The following is a 25,920-nucleotide window of genomic DNA, read 5'->3' as shown; positions in this document are numbered from 1 at the left end:
TTCTTTCTCTCTTTTTTCCTTTCTTCCTTTGTGCTTTTTTCTCTTTCACAGAATCATAAAATCATTAGAGTTAGACTTTTTACTGACCCATTCCCAAGGCACCAGGAATCGAAGTGCACAGGTATAAATGTTTCTTCTCTTTCCAGAGTCTCAGATGGATATTGGGAAGAAATTCTTCCCTGGGAGGGTGGGGAGGCCCTGGCACAGGTTGTCCGGATAATCTGTGGCTGCCCCATCCCTGGAAGTGTTGAAGGCCAGGTTGGATGGGGCTTGGAGCAACCTGGTCTGGTGGAAGGTGTCCCTGCCCATGGCAGGGGGGTGGAATGAGGTGATCTTCAAGGTCCCTTCCAACCCAAACCATTCCATGATTCACATGAGGATCTTTCATTCCCTTTTGAACCTTCTACTAATTCCTCATTAGACATAGGAAGATATCTTCACACACTTGAAAAGTTTTCTCTCAAATTCCCTGACTTTTTATTTTTCTAAACCCAGTAAAAATCTCCTCCCAACTCCCCCAGCAGTCACACACTTCCAGTTCCTGTCTTCCTGCTCCCCCTCAAAACAGGTCTAGCAGGAATGTCCCACACAGAACATGAAGTACTAACATCTCCTTCCTTAAATTAAAAATACAGAAAAACCTGGATGCTTTCATAGAAATTTTGTCTTTAGCTCAGAAAACAACTTAAATATTTCAATACAAAGTGTTTTAGGGAACTCTTGCCATCAAATGCCTTGGTGAGACCTCTTTGGTCTGTTGTGTTCTTCAGGTACATCCTCTACAAACCAGATGTTCTTGCTAAAAATCTTTGTCCACTGAAATCCTTGATGAGGAACATTAAACAATATTTCTGGAATTTAGTGCAAAAGGTATTTAGCTAAAAGTTCTATCCTAAAAGTGGTAAAAAGCTACGTTAAAAATCTACATCCTATGTAGATGTAGATGCCTTAAGGCATCACTGCTCTGTGCTGAGGTCTTGGTTCTTCTGCTCTGCTGGCACTGGATTTTTTAGGGGGTATTGTGTTGGGGTTTAATTTTTTTTTTTTTTTTTTTATTTTTCCTACTCCTGAGCAGGCTCCTAGCACAGAGGCATCTCCAGCCTGGAGATCCTGATTGCCTGGGGTATTAAAGTTCTGGAGCAGTGACTGCTGGAGCGTGGCTGTCCCCACACCGCTGTGCAGTTGGCAGCTGGCATGTTCCAGAACCAGCTGCATTTTGGTCCTGGGTAAAATAAGCTTTACATTCCTCCTTCCAGCACAGCTGTGCCAAGTGGCTGCTCTGTGAGCCAGGGAAAGATGCAGTGCAGAAAAAAAAAATCATCTTATTCATTGCATATGAAACTCTTCATCATCTTCTAAGGTCTTCGTAGTTCTTCCATGCGTAGGTTTTTAAGCCTCACCCATGGTATTATTTCAGGATATTTGTTTATTTGTTTAAGGTCATGTGATGATAGGACAAGGGGGAATGGCCTTAAGCTGAAGGAAGGCAGGGTTAGATGGGATATTGGGAAGAAATTCCTCCCTGGGATGGTGGGGAGGCCCTGGCACAGGTTGCCCAGAGAAGTGGCTTCCCCATCCCTGGAAGTGTCCAAGGCCAGGTTGGATGGGGCTCTGAGCAACCTGGTCTAGTGGAAGGTGTCCCTGCCCGCAGCAGGGGGTTGGAACAAGATGATCTTGAAGGTCTCTTCCAACCCAAACCACTGTGTGATTCTGTGATTCTGTGTTAGCTGGGGATTTGGGAAATGGTTTAGAACTTCTACCTGAAAAGCACAGTCCAGATGGAGCCCAGGGAAGGGACTGTGGGTGTTCCAGGCTGGGTGAGTTGGAGGGCTCGCTAGACAGAGAGTGACTTATTCTTCCCACTTGTCCCCAAGCTGAGTGATGTTCCTGTAAACTGATGCACAGAGAAAGAGCACTGATAACAACTGAAAATGTGCATCATTCCTACCAGCTCCTGTCGTGACAGCTGCATGCCTGCTTTCCCTGTTCTCTCTTCCCCCTCCAAAGTCAGCTCCTGCAGTTCCCCAGACAGGGTGGAGATGCAAAAGTCTGACTGAACAGGTCCATCCCCAGACCAACTGAAATGTGCTGGAACACTGGGAGCAGCCTTTTAATTTGATATATCAAGACTCAAGAATCAGAACTGCTTTGGGATTATTTAAACCATCCCTAGGACAGGAGCTACTTAACCCATCCCTAATCCTTTCCCAGTCCCTCTCTAATAATCTGTTCAAAAGCCACCACATCCTTTCCAGATTTATTCCTATGTCTTGTGGGTGTTTGGGATTATGAAAATTCCCATGTTGGATGGGGGTCTGAGCAACCTGGTCTAGTGGAAGGTGTCCCTGCCCATGTCAGGGTGTTGGAATGAGATGACCTTGAAGGTCCCTTCCAACCCAGGTGCTCACTGTGAGGTCACCACATATGGAATGCATCTCTTTTCACAGCCTCCTTTGTGCTGAGAACATCTCAAAGGTGGCACAGGAGGATCTTCCCTTCTCTCCCACTGAATCATTGCTGGAGACTGTCCCTGCTCTGGTGTATGAGCTGCCAAACTCAAAAAGGAACAAAGGAGTTATTTGCAGCGTACAAGTTGGGAATAGATTAAACCTGACAACTCAGCTACAGAGCGTTCCCCAGGCGAGGAGAACATACAGAACTGAATTATATTTCCCCTCTTCCCCAGCAGCTGGAGGAAGGATCTCCCCCTGAGTTATTGGTTTTAACCCTGTTCTGCAGCCACTCTCTAAACAACCTCTCTTGCTTGTGAGCAAAGTCCCTCAGCTCTCATCCTTCGTGATCATGACTTGATCATCAGGTGGGAAGAAAAACCCTTTCTGCCTGTTGGAAGGGGCTTTTCCCAGTCTCAGTGTTCCAGTAACAGTGGAGGGAAAGGGATGATGCTGGTTCAGTACTTCCCCACGTTTTGTAGGAAGTGATTATCACCCTCTCAAGACATTTTCCTGAAGTGGAATGGAGTTTAGAGGTGCAGCAGGAAGGGGAGGCTGTGTTGATTTGGAGATCAGATGAGACACATCCCCAAAAACAAAAGTTTGTGAAGGATGGAAAAACCCCTCAGCTACAGCACTGCAGTTATTCCTGACTTGTCTTAAGCCATCACTTGTAGCAAAGCTTGAGGAAGTACTGAGCCAGCATCATCCCTCTCCCTCCATTGCTGCTGGAACCCTCAGGCTGGGAAAGACTGGGAAATCTCCACTGAGGGACCTTGCTAATTAGCAAGAGAGGTTATTTAATGAGGTGCCTCAATGCTCATCCTTCATGGTCATAATTTGATCATCAGGTGGGGACTGGGAAGAAAAACCCTTTCTGCCTGTTGGAAGGAGTCTTTCCCAGTCTTGGTGTTCCAGCAGCAAAGCAGGGAGAGGGGTGATGCTGGCTCAGTACTTCCCTCAGGTTTGCAGTCAGGAATAACCAGAACTGCTGTGCTCCAGCCAAGGGGTTTTTCCATCCTCCACCAACCTTGTGTTTGGGGATGTGCCTCATCTGACCTTCAAAGCAACACAGCCTCCCCTTCCTGCTGCACCTCTAAACTCCATCTGAGTTTGGGTGAATGTCTGGGCAGGGTGATAATCACTTGGTTCATGGAGGGTGAGGGCAAAGGAAGACCAGGACACAGACAGTAGGTTGTCAAATCTTTCTATCTCATTCAAAAAAAAAAAAAAAAAAAGCTCTGATTTATAGACAATTATTGCCTTGGAGTCTTGATTCCAGCTCTTCTCAGCTGCAGGAGCTTTAGTGAGGGTGCAGACACCATGATCCTTATTTCTCCCACAGGTTCATTGGGATGTAGGGTGATGTTACATAAGGTCACCATTTCTCATCTCCAGTGTCCCAGTTTGATGGTCTAACTGGTGCTAAGGACAGACTTTCAGGACAGATTGACTCTTCCTCATCCCCTAGATAGACTAATCTCGTTAGAAATCGTGCAGCCTACCTTGGACAGCTCACATGGAGCAGGGCAAATGCTTCCCTGCTCCTGAGCCCTGAGCCCGGGGCCATCCTCAACCCTTGAGTGATCTGCATCGATCTCCCTCCCCCGGACGCCACGAAGGTTCCCCTTTGCAGATCGTTGTCTCCTTGGCAACTGAACTACATCAAATCACAACGGTTTGAAACTCCTGAGCCTGCGGAGCCCGAGCAACGGGCTGGGAAGGAGGGGGAAAGCTGCGGGAAGCCTCGGTCCGGCTGGTGATGTGCATCGTGCAGACAGAGCTGCCGCCTCCACTGCTGTGTGTCCTGCCCCAGCTTCCAGCTCCTGCTGCTGCTCCCCTGTGTGACAGGTCCTACAGCACATCCACCCCTTCCCGACGTGAGGAAAACTGTGATGTCCCCAAGTGCTTTCTCTGCCCCATCCCCTCCCGATGGAGCCCACGCACCCGGGGAGAGGACAAGCCTTGCCTTGCTGGAAGGACAATTCCTTCCAGCCCTTCCTGCTCCTGCAGAAATCTTTATTGTGGGAAGCAGTGGGAATGACCCAAAATTAAACCCAGGGGGCGTGTTTGCTGCTGCCCCTGTGGCTGTGGGTGAGGGCACTACTGTGGGGGTATTGGTTGGGTATTTGGCTTTTCTTCCCCTCTCCCTGTTTCCTCTAGCTTTGGTCTTGTTTCAGCATCACTGGGCTATTTACCTTTGCAAGCCTGTCTGGAAGGTCTGCCTAATTTTGGCTTTAAATCAGAACCAGCATTTCAACAGAGCAAAATGGTACAAAACAGTAGAGTGGTTTTCCCCAGGGAAAATTATTCACCCTGCTCCAGGCATCTTTTCCCTTTCCTTCTCATCCACCTCCTGAGTCAGAATGTTCTCTTTACCTTCCCCTCCTAACAACCTTTCTCTTTCAAGTTTGCCCCAAACCAACAATCCCCTACTGTCCCTGTCACACAGAACACCTGGAACATCTGTCCCCAAGACCAAGGAGAAAAAGAACCCAAACATTCAAACTGGAGTGAGCATAGAGTGGTCCCATCTCCCCCATCTTTGGATGGGCAGGGTAGAGGAAGGAGGAATCTCATCAAAACACTGTATTCCTTTTATTTTAGTGTGTCTCTCTCTATATATAAAATATATAGATGGGTTATTTTAATTACTTTTTTCCTTGCAATGACAGTCTGACTTCAAAGGGTAGAAGACAAAAGGGGCAGAGGTGTTTAGGAGTGCAAGGAACCAAAGTCCCAACTCCTGATGCAACTCCTTTACAAACAGCACCAGTTGGAAGGACATCATCAGACAAGTATTTTCCCCCCACTCCCTGGCAAAAAAAAAAAAAAAAAAAAAATCAACATTTGCATTTAAATAGTCCTTTTTGCTACCAAACAGAGGCATGTTACAGAATAGCTACACAGAGATAAAGATTCCTTTAAGAGAGAGAGAGAGACAGAGAGGGGGGAAATCCCAACCTCAATGAAAGCCCAGCCCATCTCCCATGTGCTGTCAGCAGAGGAGAGGTTATTTATGCATTTGAGAGGGTGCCTGCTGGGATATAATCTAGTGCTCTCAGGGGCCTTTGCTCGCTGGAGGTGGAATTATAAGAATTAAAAATTACAAGCGTAAAACAAGGCCAGTCTAAAATGAAATATCACCCAGTGAGTGTAAATAATTCATGGGCAAAATAACCCTCCTGGGTCCCCCCATTGATTCATCTTCCTCCACGGATACAAAGAGGGATAATCTGTTGGAAGGGTGTTTGAAAGGCTCCAGGATGATTTCAAGGGTCTGGGGTGGTTTAGGAGTGGCTGTGGGCCATGAATGGCTCCATGGGGAAGGATGAGTGATGACACAAAATGCAGTTTCCTCTGATAATAAAACCTTTCTCAGAGCTGATCAAGAGAGAAGAAAACACCATTTGGTGAGGGGAAAAAAAAATTAAAAAATCATGTTTTACTCCTATGCTCCAAGCAGTGAGCACCAGTAATTTAACCTGCATGTGCAGAGATCCCTGAAGGACTCAGCAAGACCTTCTCTGGCAAATATTTGCCTTTCAGCACAGTCAAATCCATTCCCAGAGGAAAAGACTGGCTCTTAGGAAACATTTTTCTAGGTCTGCTTTGTGCACAATGGCCATGTCTGAAATCAGAAGGACTCCTGTGTCTCTCTCCTGCATGGAAAAGGGGTGGAAAGGACCTGAAAACCCCACATGAGCAATGTTTGGGACCATAATGGAAAATTCAGGATGAGAGCTGGCTGATTCTTGAGAGGAAAGATGCTCTCAGCTCTCTTCTGATGCGTGGGGACATGGTTTAGTGGTGGACCTGGCAATGCCGGGTTAATGATTGGACTTGGTGATTTAAGGATTTTCCAACCTTAGCAACTCTATGATTCTATTCCATGATTCTAAATCCATAACTCAAAGATCACCATGAGAGACTGGACTAAGGCAGATTTATCTGGAAGAACTTGGCCACACAGGAGGAAAACAGTGATTGCCCATCATGGACCTGTGGATCCATTTGCTGGAGGACACTGCCAGCATTCAGTTGGCCCAGAAACCAGTTCAGCAGATTTTATTCATGGGGATGAAAAAATAAAGTCACAGAATCATTTAGGTTTGAAAAGACCTCTGGGATAATCGAGTCCAACCTTTGACCCATCACCACCTTGTCACCCAGCCCAGAGCACTGAGTGCCACATCCAATCATTCCTTGAACACCTCCAGGGATGGGGAGTCCACCACCTCCCTGGGTAGCCCCTTCCAATGCCTGGCAACCCTTTCCATGAAGAAATTCTTCCTGATGTCCAGCCTGAACCACCCCTGGCACAGTTTGAGTCTCTGACCTCTCATCACTACCTTTGAGCAGCAGATACAGCACACGTTAGTCTTGTCCACCAGTGTTTCCATCCTGGATCCAAATGAGGCTCATTTACCTGCAGCTTTTTTTTTTTTTTTTTTTTAGCAGAAAATGTAGAATCACAGAATCATTGAGGTTAGAAAAAACCTTTAAGATCATCAAGTCCAACCATTAACCAACACTGCTGTGTTCACCACCAAACCACGTCCCCAAGTGCCATACGTACAGACTTTTTGAACACTTCCAGGGATGATGATTCCATCACTTCCCTGACCACCCTTTCAGTGAAGAAATTTTCTCTAACATCTAATCTAAACTTCCCCTGGTTAACTTAATCCTATCTGATTATTTGTGTTGCTCCTCATCTCTCCAGTGTGTATCCCTGCTGAAGTTTTTGGTGTTGCTGGAATTTAAGTGCTAGACCAGAGTGTTTTATTCTGGGAGGGTCCCACTTTGGGTGATGTTTTCAATAGCATGAGCAGTTGTGTATGGATGAGAAACAGTGACAAAAGGGGCCTGGTTGGAGCTTGGAGATGAATTTTTGGATGCCTTAAGGAAAAAATCCTGTCTCCTACACTGATGGCAGGAAAACCTATTGTATCTGTTGCTTCTTAAGCATTGCCCTGTTTGACCTCTATCTCATGTGCATGCCCCCAAAATTGTAGCCATCCTAATTACTTCTGGCCACCTCAAAGAGCCCAGTGCATGGTCCTACCTGGGCTTACCAGCTACTGGACTTTCCCTGGTGCGCACTTGGTGGCTTCCAATAATTTTTAAATTTTTTTAAGTTGGTTGAGGGTATTTTCCCATTTTGTTTTCCAGTCAGAATAGATGGAGTGAAGTTGTTTCTACCTGCATTTTATAGTAGTAAACACTCTTCTGATTTCTGTGGCTCTGCAAAGTTGGTTAACCAGTAAGAAAATACTTTCCTGCAAACTGATTCTTGAGACAAGAAAAGAGGAAGGGTTTGTTGGGGTTTTTTTGTCCCTCCTGTTTAGGAGGAAGAGAAGAGCCACAAGAAATACTTTTTGGACACCTAAGAATGCTTAAAGACCTCTGAAAAAGAAAATGAGAAAGAAAATAAGTCAGTGCTTGAAAGGAGGGGACACAGCTCCGGCTACTGGGATTATTCATTCTCCCAGGAAACATAAACGAGCCAAACAAGGAAAATGCCATGCAGAGATCACACATTGTTTTTAAGGACAGGCCCCTAGACATGATCCCCTCTGCTGAGCTGTGACACAGCTCCCAATCAATCTCTCCTTCCTGAAATGTCACTAACCTGCACTTAAGTGCAATAAGACTTCCCGGTCTAATTGAAATTCTGAGCCAGAGTCAGGAGACATTTGCTTCAAGTAGTGTTTTAATTGTCTGCTCCCCAGGCTGGTAACAGAATATTTTGAGCCTTGCATTATTCAGGGAGACACAAGAGCTCAACCTTTCCCTTTAGGTTTGTGCCCCTCCTGTCCTGGGTTTCTGTTCTGTTCTTTATTTGGCCTCTGCTCACGCATTCCCTGTGTGTATCCTCATGTCCCTGCTCAGCCATGGATCAGGAAACCTCATCCAATCCATCTGCTTGGAGGCAGCTTTTTTGATTTAACTTGTTATCTAGAAATAGATCATTTCTGAGAGGCATGAGGCCAAAACCAGACCCCTGGGCCTCTGTAGCCTGGAGTTATCTTTTTTCTTAGCCCTAAGAGGACTCCTTCTTCCCATGTCCTTGCCTTTCAAACCTTCCCTGTGCCATTTGCTGTAACCAGAAGATCAGCTTGGCAGAGAGTGAAGGCACAAACTCTCTGTGGCCTTTCCCACAAGTGTTGCACTGAAGGCAAGTCTAGAAACTTGTGCATGAAACCAGGTGGAACTCATGGAAGTCTCCACAAAGCCTTGGATAAGGCCAGGCATCATCAGGAAGAGGTAAAATTAGCCTTAATGAGCATCCTGGTCTCCTGCTGAACTCTTGAGTGCTAACTCCAGTCTGTGCTGGTCTTGGAGGCAGTTTGGAAGGGTTAAGTGATCCATTTCCCTGTGAGAACCTTCCTGTCCTCCCCAGGAATTGTTGGGATACTAAAAATGCCCAGCATGGGCTCAGCTGTGCCGTCATCTGTGGACCACAATCAAGCAGAAGACAGACCTGCCTTACCTGTCTTACCTGGTTATGTTGACAGGTCCAAAGAGGTGGGTTTGGTTACAGTCCCTTTCTGAATAAGTTTGGGACTTAGGGGTCTGGTGGAGTTTGGGCTCCACCAGCTTTATGGAAATGCACACAGGGCTGTTTCCAGCAGGGAACTATGTCTGTAGATGGGACAAAAAGAGGAAAACTTGTCTTTCCTCTCCCAATTTCAGCATCCTCCTATGCCCTCATATTTCTCATCAGAATCAGAGACTCCTCAGCTTAGAAATCAGACAGAGGGAAGATGACTCTTCTGAGGTCATGCGTTAGATTTCTAGCAAGCCTGACCAGAAGTCCTGAGTCCTTTGGAGCTGCTGTCCCTGCCCCTGCACAGGGCACAGCTCCTGCACACCTCAGATGCCCTGGTTGCAGATTTGTGTGCAAGGAACACCTGGGCATGATGTCCTGAACGGAGACTGCCAAGTGGACAGTTGGATGTGGCTGTAAGTCAGCAGGCAAGGCACCTAAACAGAGCAAGTTCACCACCTGCCTGCAGCAGGAAGGCTTGTTTCTCCTCATTTTATACAGGTTTGGCTTGTGCTTCCTGCTCATTTTAACCACTTATGGTTCTTTGCCCCCTCTCTGTTCCCTGTGCAGTGATTTCTGTGACCAAACAACATCCTCGATGTCTAAGGAGGCCTTTCTATAATCAACAGAGAGAAATGGGCATTTCTAGGGGGAGATCCATCCCACCCTAAAGACAGACGGTCTCATAGGAAGTCTATACTCCCAAAGTGCTTATTTTCCTCCTTTAATTATGAAGTGCCCAGGTGGACACATCTGTACTTCTAAAGCCACCTGAGATGTTGCTCACCCTGCCGATGCTTTAGAGGGGTCGTCTGTGATCTCTCAGTGAGATCAGAATATAGATCAAGCTGCTTCTCTCTTACTTCCCTCTAAATCTTGCTCTGCAGGGAGAAGTGGCTCTCTGGAGGGCAGGAAATTGTGTTTTATGTGTAATCGATTTGGATTCCTCAGAGCTCTGTCCACCCATCAATGCCCAAACGGCCCAGTCCTCCAGGCTGCAGAGAAGGAGGCAAGAGCTGTGCCTGTTATTCATGGCTTTTGTACTCACTCTTCCTAATAAGATGAACTCACAGTCTTTTTTTTTTCCCTTCTATTTTTTGGGTGTAGCTTCTCTGATTTCTCTCTCTCATTCCCACACATTCCCACGCTGCCTTTTGGGAAGGGTTGTGAAGAAAAACAAGGGCTGGCAATGTTGAATTTAACACATCTGGACAGATTCTTCTAGAGGGTGAAACCTCTTCTTATCATCTTTTATCATAGTCTAATTTTACCCTTGCCATTTGTTATGCAAAGGCACTAATTAAAAATACATACATGCTGTTATCTCCCACCCCCCACACCAATAGACACCAGAACAGGCTTAGACCTCCAAATTTGGACCCTTTATTTTTGATATGTAAAGTTGGACCACTTTAATACCCCCCACTGAAAATTTCTTGCAGTTTTGGTGACAATAAATGGACTGCAACTCGCCTTTAGGCTGTTTCATCCCAGGAAAAGTATGGCAAGTGTGAGGAGCATTTTGTTATGAAGAAGTGGAGATACACAGATACTTCTGTCTACCAAGATGTGCTACCCAGGACACAGTGACATGGAACAGCAGTGTTCAGATTAGGGATGGGTATGAGCCAGATCCACGTGTGCAGGGCTGAGGGATTTGCTTTGGTGGCAAATTCCACATCTGAAAAATGCTGGTGCTGACCCTTATGTTCGGGAAATAGCTAAAAATATCTCACAGATGTGTTGAGCTCTGTAAAATCCACGCATTGTGCCAGATCTACACTTGGTCTTGCTTAGCAGCTCGGCCAGTAGATGTTGCTCTTGGCTCACACTGATGTGCTCAAAAACAAGGGATGTATCCAACCCGAGATGTATGAGAACCCTCTGAAGCCAGGAAGTGCAGATCCATCCATCCTTCACCCAGCTTTCTGCTTTTGGCCATCGTGGAAAATTCCAATGACCACAGAGAAAAATAAAATATGACACAACTCTTCAGACAGCAGTGACTTGTAATTAGTGGGTATAATTTTTAGAGGTTGTTTGCTCTGTGTGAAGTGAGAGTTGCTGGACAAGCAGTCAGTGTCTCTACGGGAGGTGTTGGTTGCTCCAAACCCTCTTCAACCTGGACTTGGACACTTCCAGAGACGGGACATCCACAGCTTCTCTGGGTAACCTGTGCCAGTGCCTCACCACAGCCTGAGTAAAGAATTTCTTCCTAACATCTCATCTAAATCTCTATTCCTTTAAAGCCATTCCCCCTTGTCCTATCACTATCTGTCCATGTAAAAACTCACTCCCTCCTTTTTAAACCCTCTTTTAATTACTGGAAGGCTGCAATGGGGTTATCCAAATGGGATTTAGCCATGTTTCTCGTTTCATGGTGTGATATAGGAAAGAGAGTCACCTGGTGTACTGGCTCTTCATCATGAATAGTCCTGGCAATCAGTGATAACCCAACAACTCCTGACTCTACTGAGCACCAAAGACGACAAAAAGGGAGAAAGGTGACAGTGAAATCTTCCACCATTGGTCCCCATCCTCGGGATCTCCTATGGATTCATTTCCGCTCAGCTTTGGGGAAAATACCACCCTTGGTCTGTTCAGAATCTGCCCATTTGTGCAGAGAATCTTTCAGCTCAGGGAGGTTTCTCTGCATTTCCCTCACAGAAAAAATAGCAACTGCACATGATGATGTGCAATTAAGTAGGGTCAATAATTTGTAAAGTAGTCTGAATCTCTATATATCTGGTAATAAACCCACTCTTCCCTTCCCTCTCCACGCACATTCACTTCACTCCCTCTGTAGTACCAATCACAGCAGTAATTAGGCACAGCCTAATGCCAGCTCTCAGGATCAAGGACTGTCTGTGACTGTTTCACCCACAGAGGGCCAATCCCAGAATGGCTCTCATCTTACTCAAGGCCTTTTAAGAGTGCTGGAATATAAATGACAAATAGCAATAACAGAAAAAAATCATTTACAAACTGCTGGGTAAATGCTGAGCCTTCCTGGCATGTCCTCATCATCTGTGCCAATATAATCTCTCAATACTCTGCCTTTCTTTTCTTAAGCAGGGCCTCAGACAAGGGAATTTCACATCAGATTTCTCCCTAGAAACAAAAGGTTTTAAGCCTTTAAGACCTTGATCTCTCTCGGCTGAAGATTATGGGTATGGGGGACTGGATCAGCAGACTCAGGGTTAAAAAATGCTCATAAAGATGCTTTCATTAGGGAAAAGGTTTTCTTGTAGTGGTGATAACAGGAGAAATCAGAGGGGGGCCTCCCCTGTAGCAAGGTAACCTGTCTGTTCTGCATCAAGACATCATAAAGAACAAAAGCTCAATTCCTGTTTAGTTTTCAGGGTAGAAACATAGGATTAGACCACGGGTCTGCTGCCTGCAGGGCCAGGTGAATTCTATTTGGCATCTCCTTGTGCCACTCTGGGACTTGGAAGGGACATAGCAGACGTGTGAATAATCCCCTCTCACCACTGACAGAAAAGGTGGTGACTTTAGGTCCAATTGATTACAAATCAGCTGAGAATTGCTTTATTCATTATAATCCAGGGTCTCTAAGGGGTCTGTGAGCAGATTGCTGTGCCTGCAGTCTGTGTTGTAGTGCCCCAGCTTTGGATTCCCAGCAATGACTCGATGCTCACACCACACCTCAGCCTCAATGGCAAGAGATCAATACTAACCTCGTCATTATAATGCTGGTAAAGGTTGATGATATTGATTTCTTGCCCTTGATGCTAAAGCATGTTGGAGACCACGTGATCATTATCCCAGATGCAGAACTGCTGCTGCTGGTTCCTTAAATTGTCATTAAGCAACCCAGCAGAGCTTTGGATGTCTCCAGTGGTTTGAACATATATCTGCCTTCCCCTTGGACTGAAGAAATTTAGGAATTTGGGAAGAAATTCTATACTGAGAGTGTGGTGAGGCAATGGGATAGGTTGCCCAGAGAAGCTGTGACTGCCCCAACCCTGGAAGTGTCCAAGGACAGGTTGGACAGGGCTTGGAGCAATCTGAGATAGTGGAAGGTGTCCCCACAGCAGGGGCTTGGAATGAGCTGATCTTTAAGGTCCCTTCCAATGCAAATCATTCAATGAGTCTATGGTTTTATGATCCCAAACCCCAAAGGTGTTAAAGAAAAGGAAATATTCAAAGGCATTCATTATTGTAGGATGGGAAATATCAGATTAAGCTGAAATCCTGAAATTTTTACTGAATCTTGCCTTGGCCTGGGCTTTGAGCATCCTGGTCTAGTGGGAGGTGTCCCTTCCCATGGTGGGGGGGTTGGAACGAGATGATCTTTGAGGTCCCTCCCAACCCAAACCTTTCTGTGATCCTGTGATTTAAATTCCCATCGTTTATCACTCACTTTGCCCAAGTGATACGTGAGCCAACCGTTCTGCCTGTCCCCCTGTTAATGAGGGGACTCAAAATGAGACAGAGACAGAAGCTACACACAGAGAAAAGCCTGAAACCTTCTCCCTTCTGCAATGGGAAACACTGACAACGTGTCAAAGGAAGAGCTCACAACGCCAGCCCATGCCCAGCAAGGCAGCCTGGATGAGCGTCTCTCCATGCAGGATGAGTGTAAGTGACAGCTCTGAGAAGGAGGGGACACAGACAGGAGAAATTCCTGCTGACAACTTGCTTCTTCTCCAGCCTCCCTCAGAGGTGCACACACACCCCGAGCCCTTTCATGTGGTTTTCAACCGCCCCCATTCCCCTTCCAGGCAAAATCCACATCCCTGACATCTCTGTGTGAGGAGGGTTTGGCTTTGTGTGTCAAAACATCATTAAATGTTTGGTTTAGGAAGTGCCAGGGTGGCCGTCTCAGTTTTGTCGCGGAGTTTGTGTTTCTGGCTCTGTCTTGGGAGCAGTTGTTGGAGCCAGGACTGCTGGGAGCTACAAATCAGTGTTTGCAGAGCAGCATCTCCTTGGCAGAACTGCTCTGAGAGGGGACACTTGACTCCTGGCTTGTCCTCCTGTGTGATTTTCTCCACATCCTGCTGTAATATGCTTACCTTAAGAAAATTTAACTTCTCTCAGTGCTGTGCGGAGATACTGCAGGCGAGACTTCCAGCTTTACAGCCCCTCCCCGGTTCACAGTAACAGCACAGCCCTGCCTGGCAGTGCTCCTGTGATGAGAAATGTGCTGTAGCTCGTGGAGAATTGAGAAACTGTGGTCTTGGGGGCCATAGAAACCCTTCAGCTGGAAAGGCTGTTCAGGAAACAAGATGAAGTTGCACAGGGCTCGCAAAGCTCTGCGTGTTACAACATTTCACGGCATTTATGGGTTTATGCAGCACTCTGCAAGTGTTTTATGGGTGAAAACTGAGGCTCTTCAAGCCAGGAAAGGTGGAACATGGAATCGTTGAATCGTTTAGGTTGAGAAAGACCCCTAAGATCACCGAGTCCAACCATTAACCCAGCACTGCCAAAGCCACTGCTAATCCACGTCCCCAAGTGCCACATCCAAACATCTTTTAGTGACATGAAAGCAAATTTCTCAAATGCCCGTCTTTGATTTTTTTTTTTTTTTTGAACTAGCTTTTATGAAAATAGAGAGTGACACTCAGATCAGGAAAGGTTTCAGTCAGCTTGGGCTGCACACTCCGATTTTAATGTGATCACGTATTTCTCGAGGTGCAGAGACACACACGTGTCTGTGCTGATATGTCCCCTCTGTGCTTTGCACCGGGGTCTGCAGCAACCTGGAGAAGCAAACAGTGTGTGAGCTCAGCTCTGGTGTGATTTATGCAGCATCAGAGAGCGTGAGGGTGGGGAAGCACTTCATTCCTCCCCGGTGGTGCGTGCTGGCTTCTTCCTCTCAAGTCTGCTCTCTGATATTTTGCCTGCTCTGCTTTGAAATAAGTTAAGTGATTAGGCCTCTACGGCTTTCTTATGGCAAGATTCTTCCATGGTTTTATTTGATCTCCTGCTGCAGACTAAACATTCCCTTTCTCATTTCCCTGCCCACCTCCCCCACTATTTCCACATAAATAATCTCTCTTTATCCCCAGTGTTTCATTTGTAATAAGCACGGCTTCATGCTGGATTTCCTTGAAAGCTGCACAGTGGCCTCATTTCCATCTTCCTTAAGTGATTTTCAGAGCAGGGGGAGATTGAAACTGGTCCTAAATGTTTGTCCAAATCGGTCCTCGTTGCCTTTATTTGCAGGGACTTGTGGATGCTGTGGAAATCAGTGACAGCTTTGGCCACTCGGTAGGTTTGAAAGATCACATCACTTATCTGGGTGCCCAGAAGTGGCCTGAGCAGATTTTGGAATGGTGATGGGCAACACTGGCTTGACCTTGAGCTGGCTGTGTTCTGAGCACATCTCCATGAAGGAGATTCATAGTAATAAATTTAAGGTAGGAAGAGGCCAAGCAGCTTGGAAAGCACCAGAAACCATCTTGTCGGTCAGATCAGGGAGGTTTTGGCCCAATATCCTCTCACTAGGAGTGGCTACCAAGGGAAAACAGCAGAACAAGGCAAATATACAACATCCAGCCAGCCTGAAAGGAGGTTTTAGACAGGTGGGGGTTACCATCTTCTCCCAGACAGCCAGTGACAGGATAAGAGGACACGGCCTTCAGCTGTGCCAGCAAGATTCATGTTGGACATAAGGATGAATTTCTTTACTGAAAGGGTTGTCAAGCACTGGAATGGACTGTCCAGGACTGATGGATTCACAAACTCTGGAAGTGTTCAAGGAATGACAAGTGTTCTGGTTGACAAGGTGGGAATCAGCCAAAGGTTGGACTTGATGATCCTGAAGGTCTGTTCCAACCTTAATGATTCTGTGATTCAGCAACTTGCAGCTCCGAGATTTCTGAGCAAGAGCTGCTGGGTTTTCATGTATTAGCATTTGGTGGGTTTGTCTCTCATGCATTTCCCTGGTTACATTTTGTGTTTGTAGAAACTTTGGTACCTTTTCATGCCGTGACAGGCATCGCACAGTTTGACATCGTTCCGTGTCTGTGAATTATGTCCTTGGTTGGTCCTGCACCTGCCTCCTGCTGCTTTCATCTGACACCCCTCCCTTCCCAGTATTGGAAAAGATAATGAACAGCCAGTCCCTGGTTACCTTCTCCCAGTCACTCATGAGCTGTTAAAGCATGTTTATAATTTTTCCACCCTCACCCATCTCCTTTCCGTGGAGGAGAGTCAAACAATCATGGAATGGTTTGGATTGGGAGGGACCTTAAAGATCATCCTGTTCCAGCCCCCTGCCATCGGCAGGGACACCTCCCACTAGACCAGGTTGCTCCAAGCCCCATCCAACCTGGCCTTGGACACTTCCAGGGATGGGGCAGCCACAGCTCCTCTGGATAACCTGTGCCAGGGCCTCACCACCCTCACAAGGAAGGATTTCCTCCTAATATTTAATCTAAATCTACCCTCCTTCAGCTTAAAACCACTCCCCCTTGTCCTATCATTTTATGCCCTTGTCATGAATGATTTTGCTTTTTAGTGGATGTGGGGGGTTAGTTTTTATATTAATGTGCAAAAACTGCAAACCAGCAAAGTGTTACATGGGATTTATTTAGGAAAGGGCAGAGAATGAGCCACTGGAGCAACTCACTGTTGCTGCCAGAGACTTTCCACACGTGGGGCATGAGGAGAGGACATCCTCCTGGAAGGTTTTCCTCCTTTCTTTCACAGAATTAGCAAAGTGAATGTATGACTCTCCAGGGAAAGATCATGGGTTTGTGTAATAGAAGGCTGTCTGCAAGATAGCCCCTTCTGGACTTGCTCTTTTCCAGCACAGTAGGAAGGAAAGTGATAAAGGAGCAGCTCTCTCACTTCCCTCACTGCATAACAAATTTAAGTTTCTGATGGTATAAGACAATCTCACTCTCAATCTCCTTTCTGTGTCCTTCCCCCTGTTTGCATAAGAAATAACATTTTTTTTTCACTCATTTGTTAACTGAGATGATTCTCAGGCTCTCAGATACTGTGATATAAATTCCACTACAAATATTCCCAGTGGTAGCACACAGAATTGTGGTGATTTTTTTGGAGCTCGGGCATGTTTTTCTGACACAAAATGCCCTGACCTGTCGAGCTGGAGAGAGCTGCCAACAAGACATATCTTCAGCTGGGGTCAGTGGGAGGCTAAATCCGAAAAATCCAAAATCAGAGACGGATAGAGCGTGTCAGCAAAGCCCCTTTTGCTCCATTGATTGTTTTGTGTTGATTCCTTAGTTTTTGCTGTTGTCACTGCCATCTAATTTAAGGCATTGTTGTTAAATTAAAAGGCATGATTGACTGACTGGCATCTGAGACACATTGCAGCTGTCAGCTGCAAAGATAAACTCTGGATCGGGATGCAAGTCTTCCCAAAGATCAGGGGTGTTTGGATGAGGTGTGTAGGTGGAGCCCTCTCAGTTAATTTGTAGGACGAAAGACCTCTTCTTTTGGCCTCTCTGCTTAGGATTCAGAGTAAGAAATGCCAAATATGAACTTGCTGGTTGATTCCGACCCTCTTGAAGTCTTTTCCATTTAACTGGAGAATTAAAATGCATTGGGTCAGCCTTGCATGAAAACTAATTTGTTTTAGTAGGTGATCATGATAAGAACTGACTGAGAGAATCAAAAAACTCTTTAGAAACTGGATTAAAGGCCTCCCTGGATGACAGTCTCCATGGCTCTCGAGTCAGTCCCATGAGCCTCAGGTGCAACAGCAACTTTGAAAAACTCCTGCCAGGAGCCAGGACTGTTCTCCAAAAATCAAAACCACAAGTTAAAGCTCCCTGTGGGATTGGGGTGACAGCTGCTGGTTGTGATGGGAATCTCTGGAGCTGGAGGCATGAGCCAGAGCCACTCCTGTTAAAGGGAACAAAGGGCAAAGCGAGAGGAGCCTGTGGACCTGCGAGGCTGGAGCTGAGCAAAACTTCCCTAAGTGGGAAAGGGTTGAACGTGTGACCTTCAGAGGAGTCAGTGCCTTTGAAAATCAAAACCCTTTATAGAGCAGTTGCAGCAGACTCATTATTTCTGGATTAAGGACAGATGGCAACTCAACCCGCATCGATCAGCAGGGTGCAGCAGTTGGTGGAGAGCTGATGAAACAGGAACCTCCAGGGGCAGAAGGGACTTGTCTGCAAAGGGTCCCATTAACTTCAGTGCGAGTCTGTGCTGTGTTTCATGTGGGTTATTTGATTCCCTGCACCAGAAAGGTCTCCTCCCTGCCCGTGCTTGAAATGTAAGAAGGGACAGAGCAGGGAGTTGTGTGGTGAACAAGGGGGGATGAGTTTCCTGGAAGGTGGGAAGTCCATGAGGGTTGTGTCAGCTGAACAAGCAGAGGCTGAGAGATTAATTGAGTGATAAGGCCTCTGTGCAACCACTGCAGTGACCACACCCCACTTGTGCCTCTTCTGCAGCGTCTGCACTGGGCTGAAAGCACCTGTGGGTTGTGGAGCTCAGCTGCTCCACAGCCACTGCAGATCGTTCCCTTCATGGAGTCATAGAATCCTTAAGGTTGGAAGAGCCTTCTAAGGTCACCAAGTCCAACTGTCAACACAGCACCACCCCCATGTTCACCACTAAACCATGTCCTTAAGTGCCATACCCACAAATTCTTTGAACACTTCCAGGGATTGTGACTCCACCACTTCCCTTGGCAGCCTGTTCCAATGCTTGACAACCCTTTTGATGAAGAAATTTTTCCTAATATATAATCTAAAGCTCACCTTGGCACAACTTCAGGCCATGTCCTCTCATCTTGCCACTTGTTACTTGGAAGAAGAGACTGACCCCGTCTGGCTACAACCTCATTTCAGGGAGTTGTAGAGAGTGAAAAGGTCTCCCTTCACCCTCCATGTCTCCAGGCTGAACTCTCCCAGCTCCCTCAGTGACTACCTTGTTATCCAGCCACTCTTTTCCACCAGCCAGATCCTTTCATAGTGGACAGAAGAGCCCAGTGTTGTACTCATGGCACAGCATTTTCCCCCCTGAAAGGTAGGATGGGAATAACTTCATATAATAGACCCTTAACCACTTGTTTACAGCTCCACTAAAAAAGACAAATCACCTGAAACAGTGAATGACTAGACCCAGGAAAAGAAGGAAGATTTCAAAAGGTTTATCTGACAGCCAATAAACAGGATAAATAACATGCAGCATTTAGTTTGTCAGGACCATGGTACAACCTGATGATAAAAAAGGACTGCTCCATAAAGTGGGGAATACCTTTGTCTTGGCTGTAAATGCCTGTGTTGATTTAGGAAGTGCTCTGGTACTTCTCTAACTTCTCTATAGTACTCACAAATGGGATGGAAACTGAGGAATAAGGAGAGGAAGGAAGTTATCTGTGCTCAACCTCATAAAGAGATCTCATTCCAGTTAAAGTTTTGAGATCATGATGGTTTTTATCTTGTTTTGACTGCTTCTCCCATTGCTGAGGATAAGCAGAGTAAGAGCTACCCCCTCTACTCTGCTCTGGTGAGACCCCCCCTGTAGTGCTGATCCAGCTGTAGGATCCCCAGCACAGGAAGGACATGGAGCTGTTGGAGCAAGGCCAGGGGAGGCACCAAGGTGATCAGAGGGATGGAGCAGCTCTGCTGGAAGGAAAGGCTGGGAGAGTTGGGATCGTTCATCCTGGAGAAGAGAAGGCTTTGAGGTGACCTAATTGTGGCCTTCCAGTACCTGAAGGGGGCTACAAAAAAGATGGAGAGAGACTTTGGAGAAGAGCATAGAGTGACAGGACAAGGGAGTATGGCTTCAAACTGAAACAGAGTAGGTTTAGATTAAATATTAGGAAGAAATTCTTAATTGTGAGGGTGGTGAGGACCTGGCACAGGTTGCCAAGAGAAGCTTTGGCTGCCCCATCCCTGGAAGTGTCCAAGGCCAGGTTGGATGGGGCTTGGAGCAACCTGGGCTAGTGGAAGGTGTCCCTGCCCATGGCAGGGGGTTGGAACACGATGATCTTTAAGGTCCCTTCCAACGATGAATTAAGAAGTCAAAGACTGGCACCTGCACTGTCCCTCACTCTTTCACGTAGTGAGACCAGGCAGCACCTATTTCTATATATTTGAGGGGGTCAGTTTCATCATAATGGTTTCTGTCCTGAAATGCAGACCTGTTTGAATAACCCATCATCAAACTGGCAACACCACGACATCCAGTGAATCTAGGTAACCAGTGTGTATTTTACTTACAAACACAATATAAAATAACTTTTTAAAGCACTGGACCAATTAGACGTTTTGTCTCAAAAAAGTATCCCAGGGAAATAAATCCTAACCCCACCTAAGGCTTGTGTGGAGGTGGTTTCTGTCTAAACCTAATCCTAATCTGCAAGGGAGCAAAGAAAGACATCCTGAAAAGGGCAAGCAAAGTGTTGGTTATCTCCTAAAGGTGTCTGGTTGCAGATATTCTATTGATCAGTTCAAGCCAGGCATCAGGATACCTCCCATTACGCCAAGGGCTTCTCCTGTAACTGAAACACAATCTGTGCCCCAGCAGGAAAGAGGAGAGACAAGCCTGTTTTCCCAATGCTGTTTAGAAAAGGAACCAGTACAGAAAGTGACTTTTGAGGAAAAGACAATCTTCTTCAAGGTCAAATATTTGTTGTGTGCCAATAAAACTCCATCCTCGTGCTGCTGCCAGGATCTCTGAGCTCCTGGCTGGCAGGTTCACTCCCCTGCATTTCCATCCTGCTCCATTCTCCCATGTTATTCTCATTATTAAGTACCTGAGCAGCTTCCATGACCATCACCACTGTGAATGTTGCTGAGTATATGTTTATTTTCACTCTGTCTTGGGAGGAAAAGTCAAAGCATGGTGGTAGCAGAGTGTGAACTCGTGGCTTTATGCTGTGCAGGTGGATGAATATTGTCCCAGCCCTGAGCAAGGGGGTGCTGATAATGTCCCTGTATTCTGATTTGGCATCTAGTTGGGCTTGTTTTTCCAGAGAAGGCTGGTGTCCTGCCTAGTGTGTGTCAGGAGCAGTTCAGAGCACAGCCATGATCTCCACTGCCTCAGAAATAGCAATACAGGGGGGCTGAGTCAGCTCGAGTGGATCATCTGCATCTCTGAATTCTCTGGCTCTTGGCAAGGAAAGAAAAAGGGGCTTTATTTCGTTTTTATTTTTAAAAGCAGCATTTGTCTTTTACCCAGTGTTTCCTGCTTTCAAAAAACTGCATCTTTAGCTCATTATCTTTCTCTGTGCCTGAGCACAGCACACAGCTGAATTTCCTGGACCCGAGGCATCTCCAAGGGTAGCTGTGGGTAATGAGAGAATTCACAGCAGGAAAAACAGCCATAGAAAAGTGGCCACCTCTGGGATGAAGGGCCACCTCTGCTCCTCCCCATGAGGTGGGCACACGATGGAGCAGAACAGCCAGGCAGCTGAGGCTTATTTTAGCAGATTTTAGCTTGCTGCACACAGGCCACGAGGAGTGAACAGACCACTGAGGGATGTGACAGCTTATCCGTCACCTGAAGGGCCTGGATGATCCCCTGCTGACTTTTTACAACCCAAAACCCAGCTTCACTTGGCTCCCTGCAGGTGTTTTAACTGTGGGAGGCAAGCCAGACTCAGACGGTCTTCACGGTCCACCCTGCCATCAACATTTATGGACATTCCACCAGGGATGCTTGTTCTTGGCAACAAGCTGGGAAGATGCAGGGTGGAGAAGCTGCAGAGGCTCAGAATTTCCCTTCTGCCAGTGGCAGGATCATCCCTGCAGCAGGAGTTTGGTGGATCCATCACCTGTCAGGGAGGTAGCTGGTGGGACAAGGGGGAAAAAGCTGAGTGTTGCTGACACCAGCACTGAGCATGGCTGGGAGGGGAAGCCTAAAAACCATCTTCATCTCATGGTGCTCACAGGTTGCTCCCCATGGGTTCTGGAAGGGTGTTGAAGGGTGAAATCATTCCCCTACCAAAGCTGTCCTCAGGAGTGGTGCCTCTCTGTGGCTCGTCTGCACTGTGGGGAAAAGGAGTGGCCTTGAGTCATAGAACTCCCACCCTTATCCCTTCCCAGCTCCCTGGTCTTCACACAGTGTTTGTTGGGCGAAAGAAGAAGGAGACACAACCTCACTGATGCTTGATTTGCATCCTGAAGTGGTTTCTGCTCATGTCATCTGGGGTTAGAAGACAACAGGACACAAAATAGGTAGAAGGTCTTGTGAGAAGGGGCCTCTTTGCCACAGGAAGAGCAGGACTAGTTAAATCATAGAATCACAGAATATCCTGAGTTGAAAGTGACCCATAAGGATCACTGAATTCCAGGGCAGCCCCAAGAATCCCATTACATGCCTGAGAGTGTTATCCAAATGCTTCTTGAAATCTGGCAACAGAAATAGGGAATAAGTGAAGAGAAGTCAATACAAAAGCAATGCTTCTCAATTCATCTCTTATGGTTTGACTTTCAGGTGAGTGTCAGTCTCTTCTCCAGGAACCAGATATAGGACAAGAGGGCACAGCCGTGAGCTGTGCCAGGGGAGGTTTAGGTTGGACATTGGGAAGAAGTTCTTTCCAGAGACAGTGATCAGACATTGGAATGGGCTGCCCAGGGAGGTGGTGGAGTCACCGCCCCTGGGGGTGTTGAAGCATGGCCTGGACATGGCACTTCGACAAGGTGGGGTTGGGTCACAGGTCGGACTGGATGATCTCAGAGGTCTTTTCCAACCCAGTTGATTCTGTGACTCTGTGACTTTCTGGGCTACCCCGTGGTGCCAAGTCCTACCACATTCAAGGACACCCGAGCTTTGGGGCTTGGCAGTGGGTGCATCGCAGGCTCTTGCCAGGCCGGTGTCGCCTCGTCCTCCTCACTGAAGCTGACGGGGCTTTTCTGGATTTTGCCCAGGTGGTTGGAACTCGTGGTCGGCTTGGGGCGACTGCACCAAGGACTGCGGGGGAGGCCTCCAGACCCGCATGCGCTCCTGCAAACCCCTTCCCAAGGAGGGCCTCGGCTGCGAGGGAGTCCTGGAGGAGGGTCGGCTGTGCAATAGGAAGGCGTGCAATAGTAAGTGCAGGCATGTTCCCTTCGCATGTTCCTCTCCCTGCCCAGGAGGAGGAGCTTGGCCTTGTCCCTATAAATAATTCGGGACGCTCCAGAGGCACCAGGAAGCTGCTGAAGGGTCGTGTTGGAGTAGCAGTCCCAGGGGAGCATGTGGGTGAGGCTGTGCATGGCCCTGCCCTGCCCTGCCTGCCTTGCATGCACACGTCGTCCAACACACACGCCTGCAGATCCAGGCCTTCAGCTCAAAGATTAGGGGTTAATCCACAGGAATCTATAAGCAGGCTTGCATCAGGTTTTCGTGTGCTGGTGGTAAATCTGCCACCGATGGCAAAATATCCATCCCTAAAGGCATTACTTTCAGTTGGAGCCCCTCTCCCACATAGTTAAAGCAGGAAGCTGAGAGAGCTTCTCTTTTGCTTCTTTTTTCTTCTTTTTTGCTTCTTTTGGGTTTAGTTCAAGAACAGTGATCCTGTCCCTCCCTTTTACAAAATAAAACCCACGGTGCCAAGATGTGGAGAAAGATCTGGCCATTAGAGAGACAAAATGCAGGGACTGAGTGAGGCAAAGGCTTCGGTGGATGCTCCGCCCTCCTCCTGTAATGAACCCTCCTTCCAGGTCGTCTTCTCCAGGGAACAGGGGACAAATTGTCAACACCAGGAACATATCGATGGGTTGAGCTGGTGAAGCTCCAGCACTTTCATCCCCAGTTCTTCTTTTCCACAAGCTGAGTTGGGAGGGGGATGAAGAGGAAAAACCAACAGTAGACTCAGCTCAGCTCAGCAAATGCAAGCAAATGGCTGATTATGATTATTCCCTTCTTTTTATTTCAAATTTGTGGTGGAGAATGTTTGAACAACTCCTTTGATTAGTCAAATAACTAGGGAAAGTTCAACTGTCTTCAGAGGCTGGGAAGTATCTCCTGATAAAGGGGAAGTTCAAACAAAGGGACATAAATATATTCCTCTAATAAGGGCTCAAATGATTTCATGCATATTTTAACATTTCCATAAATTTAAAATATATTGCAATTAGGCTTTTTTTTTTCCTAATGAAACCTGGATACTGAATTTCCTCTCCTTGACTCACAGTTGCTAATCTCCTTCTGAGGTTTGCCCAACACAAGGGATATTTAATCCATGTCCCTCCATACTTGCTGGTGACTTTATCGTTGTAGCAAAGCTGTGGATTGAGGGTGGGAGTGCAAAGACATGGAAACTGGTCCTGAAAGACACTTGTGGGACTGAATGGAGCTGGAGGAAGGGCCTCACCAGTCCTAGTGGGCAATGGTGTGAAGCAGAAGAAGGTGGAGATGGCACTATGGGTGGGTAGAGGGGGATCTGCAGGGGTGGTCATTGTTTGAACGTGGGGACACAAGGGGCAATAGGCAGAAAAGCTCCTTAGACAGCCCCTCACGTTCTGGATAAACTAGGGGGGACCCAGCTCCCCAGATTCTCTTTGCAGGACACCCATCCTCATCCTTAACCATCTTCCAATCCCTTGTTGGATTCTTTCACATCCTTCTTGGACTTTGGCATGGTAGAATGGACACTTTTCCAGGTCCAGATTCACCATAACTGAGCAAGGAGCAAAACATCTTCTCTTGATCTTCCCCAGGGATGAAACTTTGCCTCTTCTTCATGATAGTTCTCCTGAGGTTGTGGTAGCAAGGAAGGATGGAGTGGGATGGTGGACAGCCATGGAGCCTGGAAGTGTGAGTTGGATTTCCAGCTCTTCTCATTGCACAGAGTACAGCAGTGAAGGATAAATCCTTATTTACTCACTAGTTACTCACTCATTTTTGAGAACACAACATTGAGTAAAGCCAATCCCAGGTGCAGCAAACCCTGATTGTACCCCAGACGGGTTCTGATTCAATAAATTATTTCACTATTGTCTCCCTGTCCCCTTTCCATTACATTTCCAGTCAACTCCTGCTCCAAACCACAATGAGATGAGTTCAGCTGAGATTATTTGGGAAGAAAGGATCTTGAGCTAAGTGGAAAGCCCAAGTTTGAAAAGAGAGCACACCCACAGAGTGGGGCAGCAAAAACTGATTTATTCCTTTGAAATAAATAAGTTAATTCTGATTAATTATCCCAAGAGCCTCTTTGGAGACAAGCTGCTGAGCCCCCTTGTGATAATTCTGTGCTGGAAAATATTTGAGGGAAGATGTGAGCAACAAACCATTCAAGAAGACTTGTCCATGCACATCTTGAGGTCTCTGTCTACCTCAAAACAAATCTGTATCTCTTCATACCTCCCAAAACTGTGCATTTGGCTCTGAACTCACCTCTCAGTGAACCTGTCCCTTGTTGCCTTTGCCCAAGGAGATGCATTTCTGACCCAAGAAGGGTTTCTAATTTTTTTTGCACATATCTTTTCCTTCTCTTTGCTTTGATCTGCACCAAAACCTAAGAGGATTTAAAAGTAGATTAGAAATCCTGTTTTAAATGTGTCACTGTTATTTTCATATTGACTTTAGCTCATAGATTTGTTAGGGATGAGTAGGAACTTTGTTCTTTCAATGGAACTGTTATTTTCCTAAGTGTTCACTATATATTGCAGTTTAAATAGATTTTATTTTGTTTTAATTAAAAAGAAAGAAAAACAAAGAAAAAAAAAAAAAAAGAAAAAGAGGAACTGGCCAGAAGAAGAACTTTATCCTGAATTATTCAGCATTTGAGTAGCTTGTAATAATACCTGAGCAGCTTCTCAGGTATTGTGGAGTAGCTGAGATCTTAATTTTCTAGTAGGAAAAAAACACTCTTTTCCTTGACCAAAAGGTCTGACAAAACAAAACAGGGATTGACACTCTGATATTTTCCTCTTTGCTGTGGAGATAAATTGAAACTTGTCCACTGAGAAGCTGCTGACCAAGCAAGTTGTGTCAGAATAACACAGATACCACCATAACCTTCAAAACAAGGGCAAAACC

The 25,920-nt window shown here is 46.5% G+C and overlaps 1 protein-coding gene across 11 annotated transcripts in view; it reads left to right on the top strand.

Moving 5' to 3' along the window:
- Positions 1–25,920, top strand: part of ADGRB1 (adhesion G protein-coupled receptor B1) — a 293,421-nt gene that overhangs the window by 103,328 nt on the left and 164,173 nt on the right. For 8 of the 11 annotated variants that reach the window (XM_027665116.1, XM_027665120.1, XM_027665119.1 and 5 more), the window contains exon 3: positions 22,830–22,988. The exons of 2 other annotated variants lie outside the window; for them this stretch is intronic. In XM_027665116.1, coding sequence (XP_027520917.1) covers positions 22,830–22,988 — 159 coding nt within the window. Of the gene's footprint in view, positions 1–18,858; positions 18,979–22,829; positions 22,989–25,920 lie in introns of those variants that run through there. One more of the 11 variants, XM_027665126.1, reaches the window with a different exon arrangement.

This window comes from Corapipo altera, unplaced genomic scaffold (assembly GCF_003945725.1).
Source record: "Corapipo altera isolate COAL_440 unplaced genomic scaffold, ASM394572v1 267, whole genome shotgun sequence".
NCBI lineage: Eukaryota > Metazoa > Chordata > Aves > Passeriformes > Pipridae > Corapipo > Corapipo altera.
This window is presented reverse-complemented; position numbering and strand designations above follow the sequence as displayed.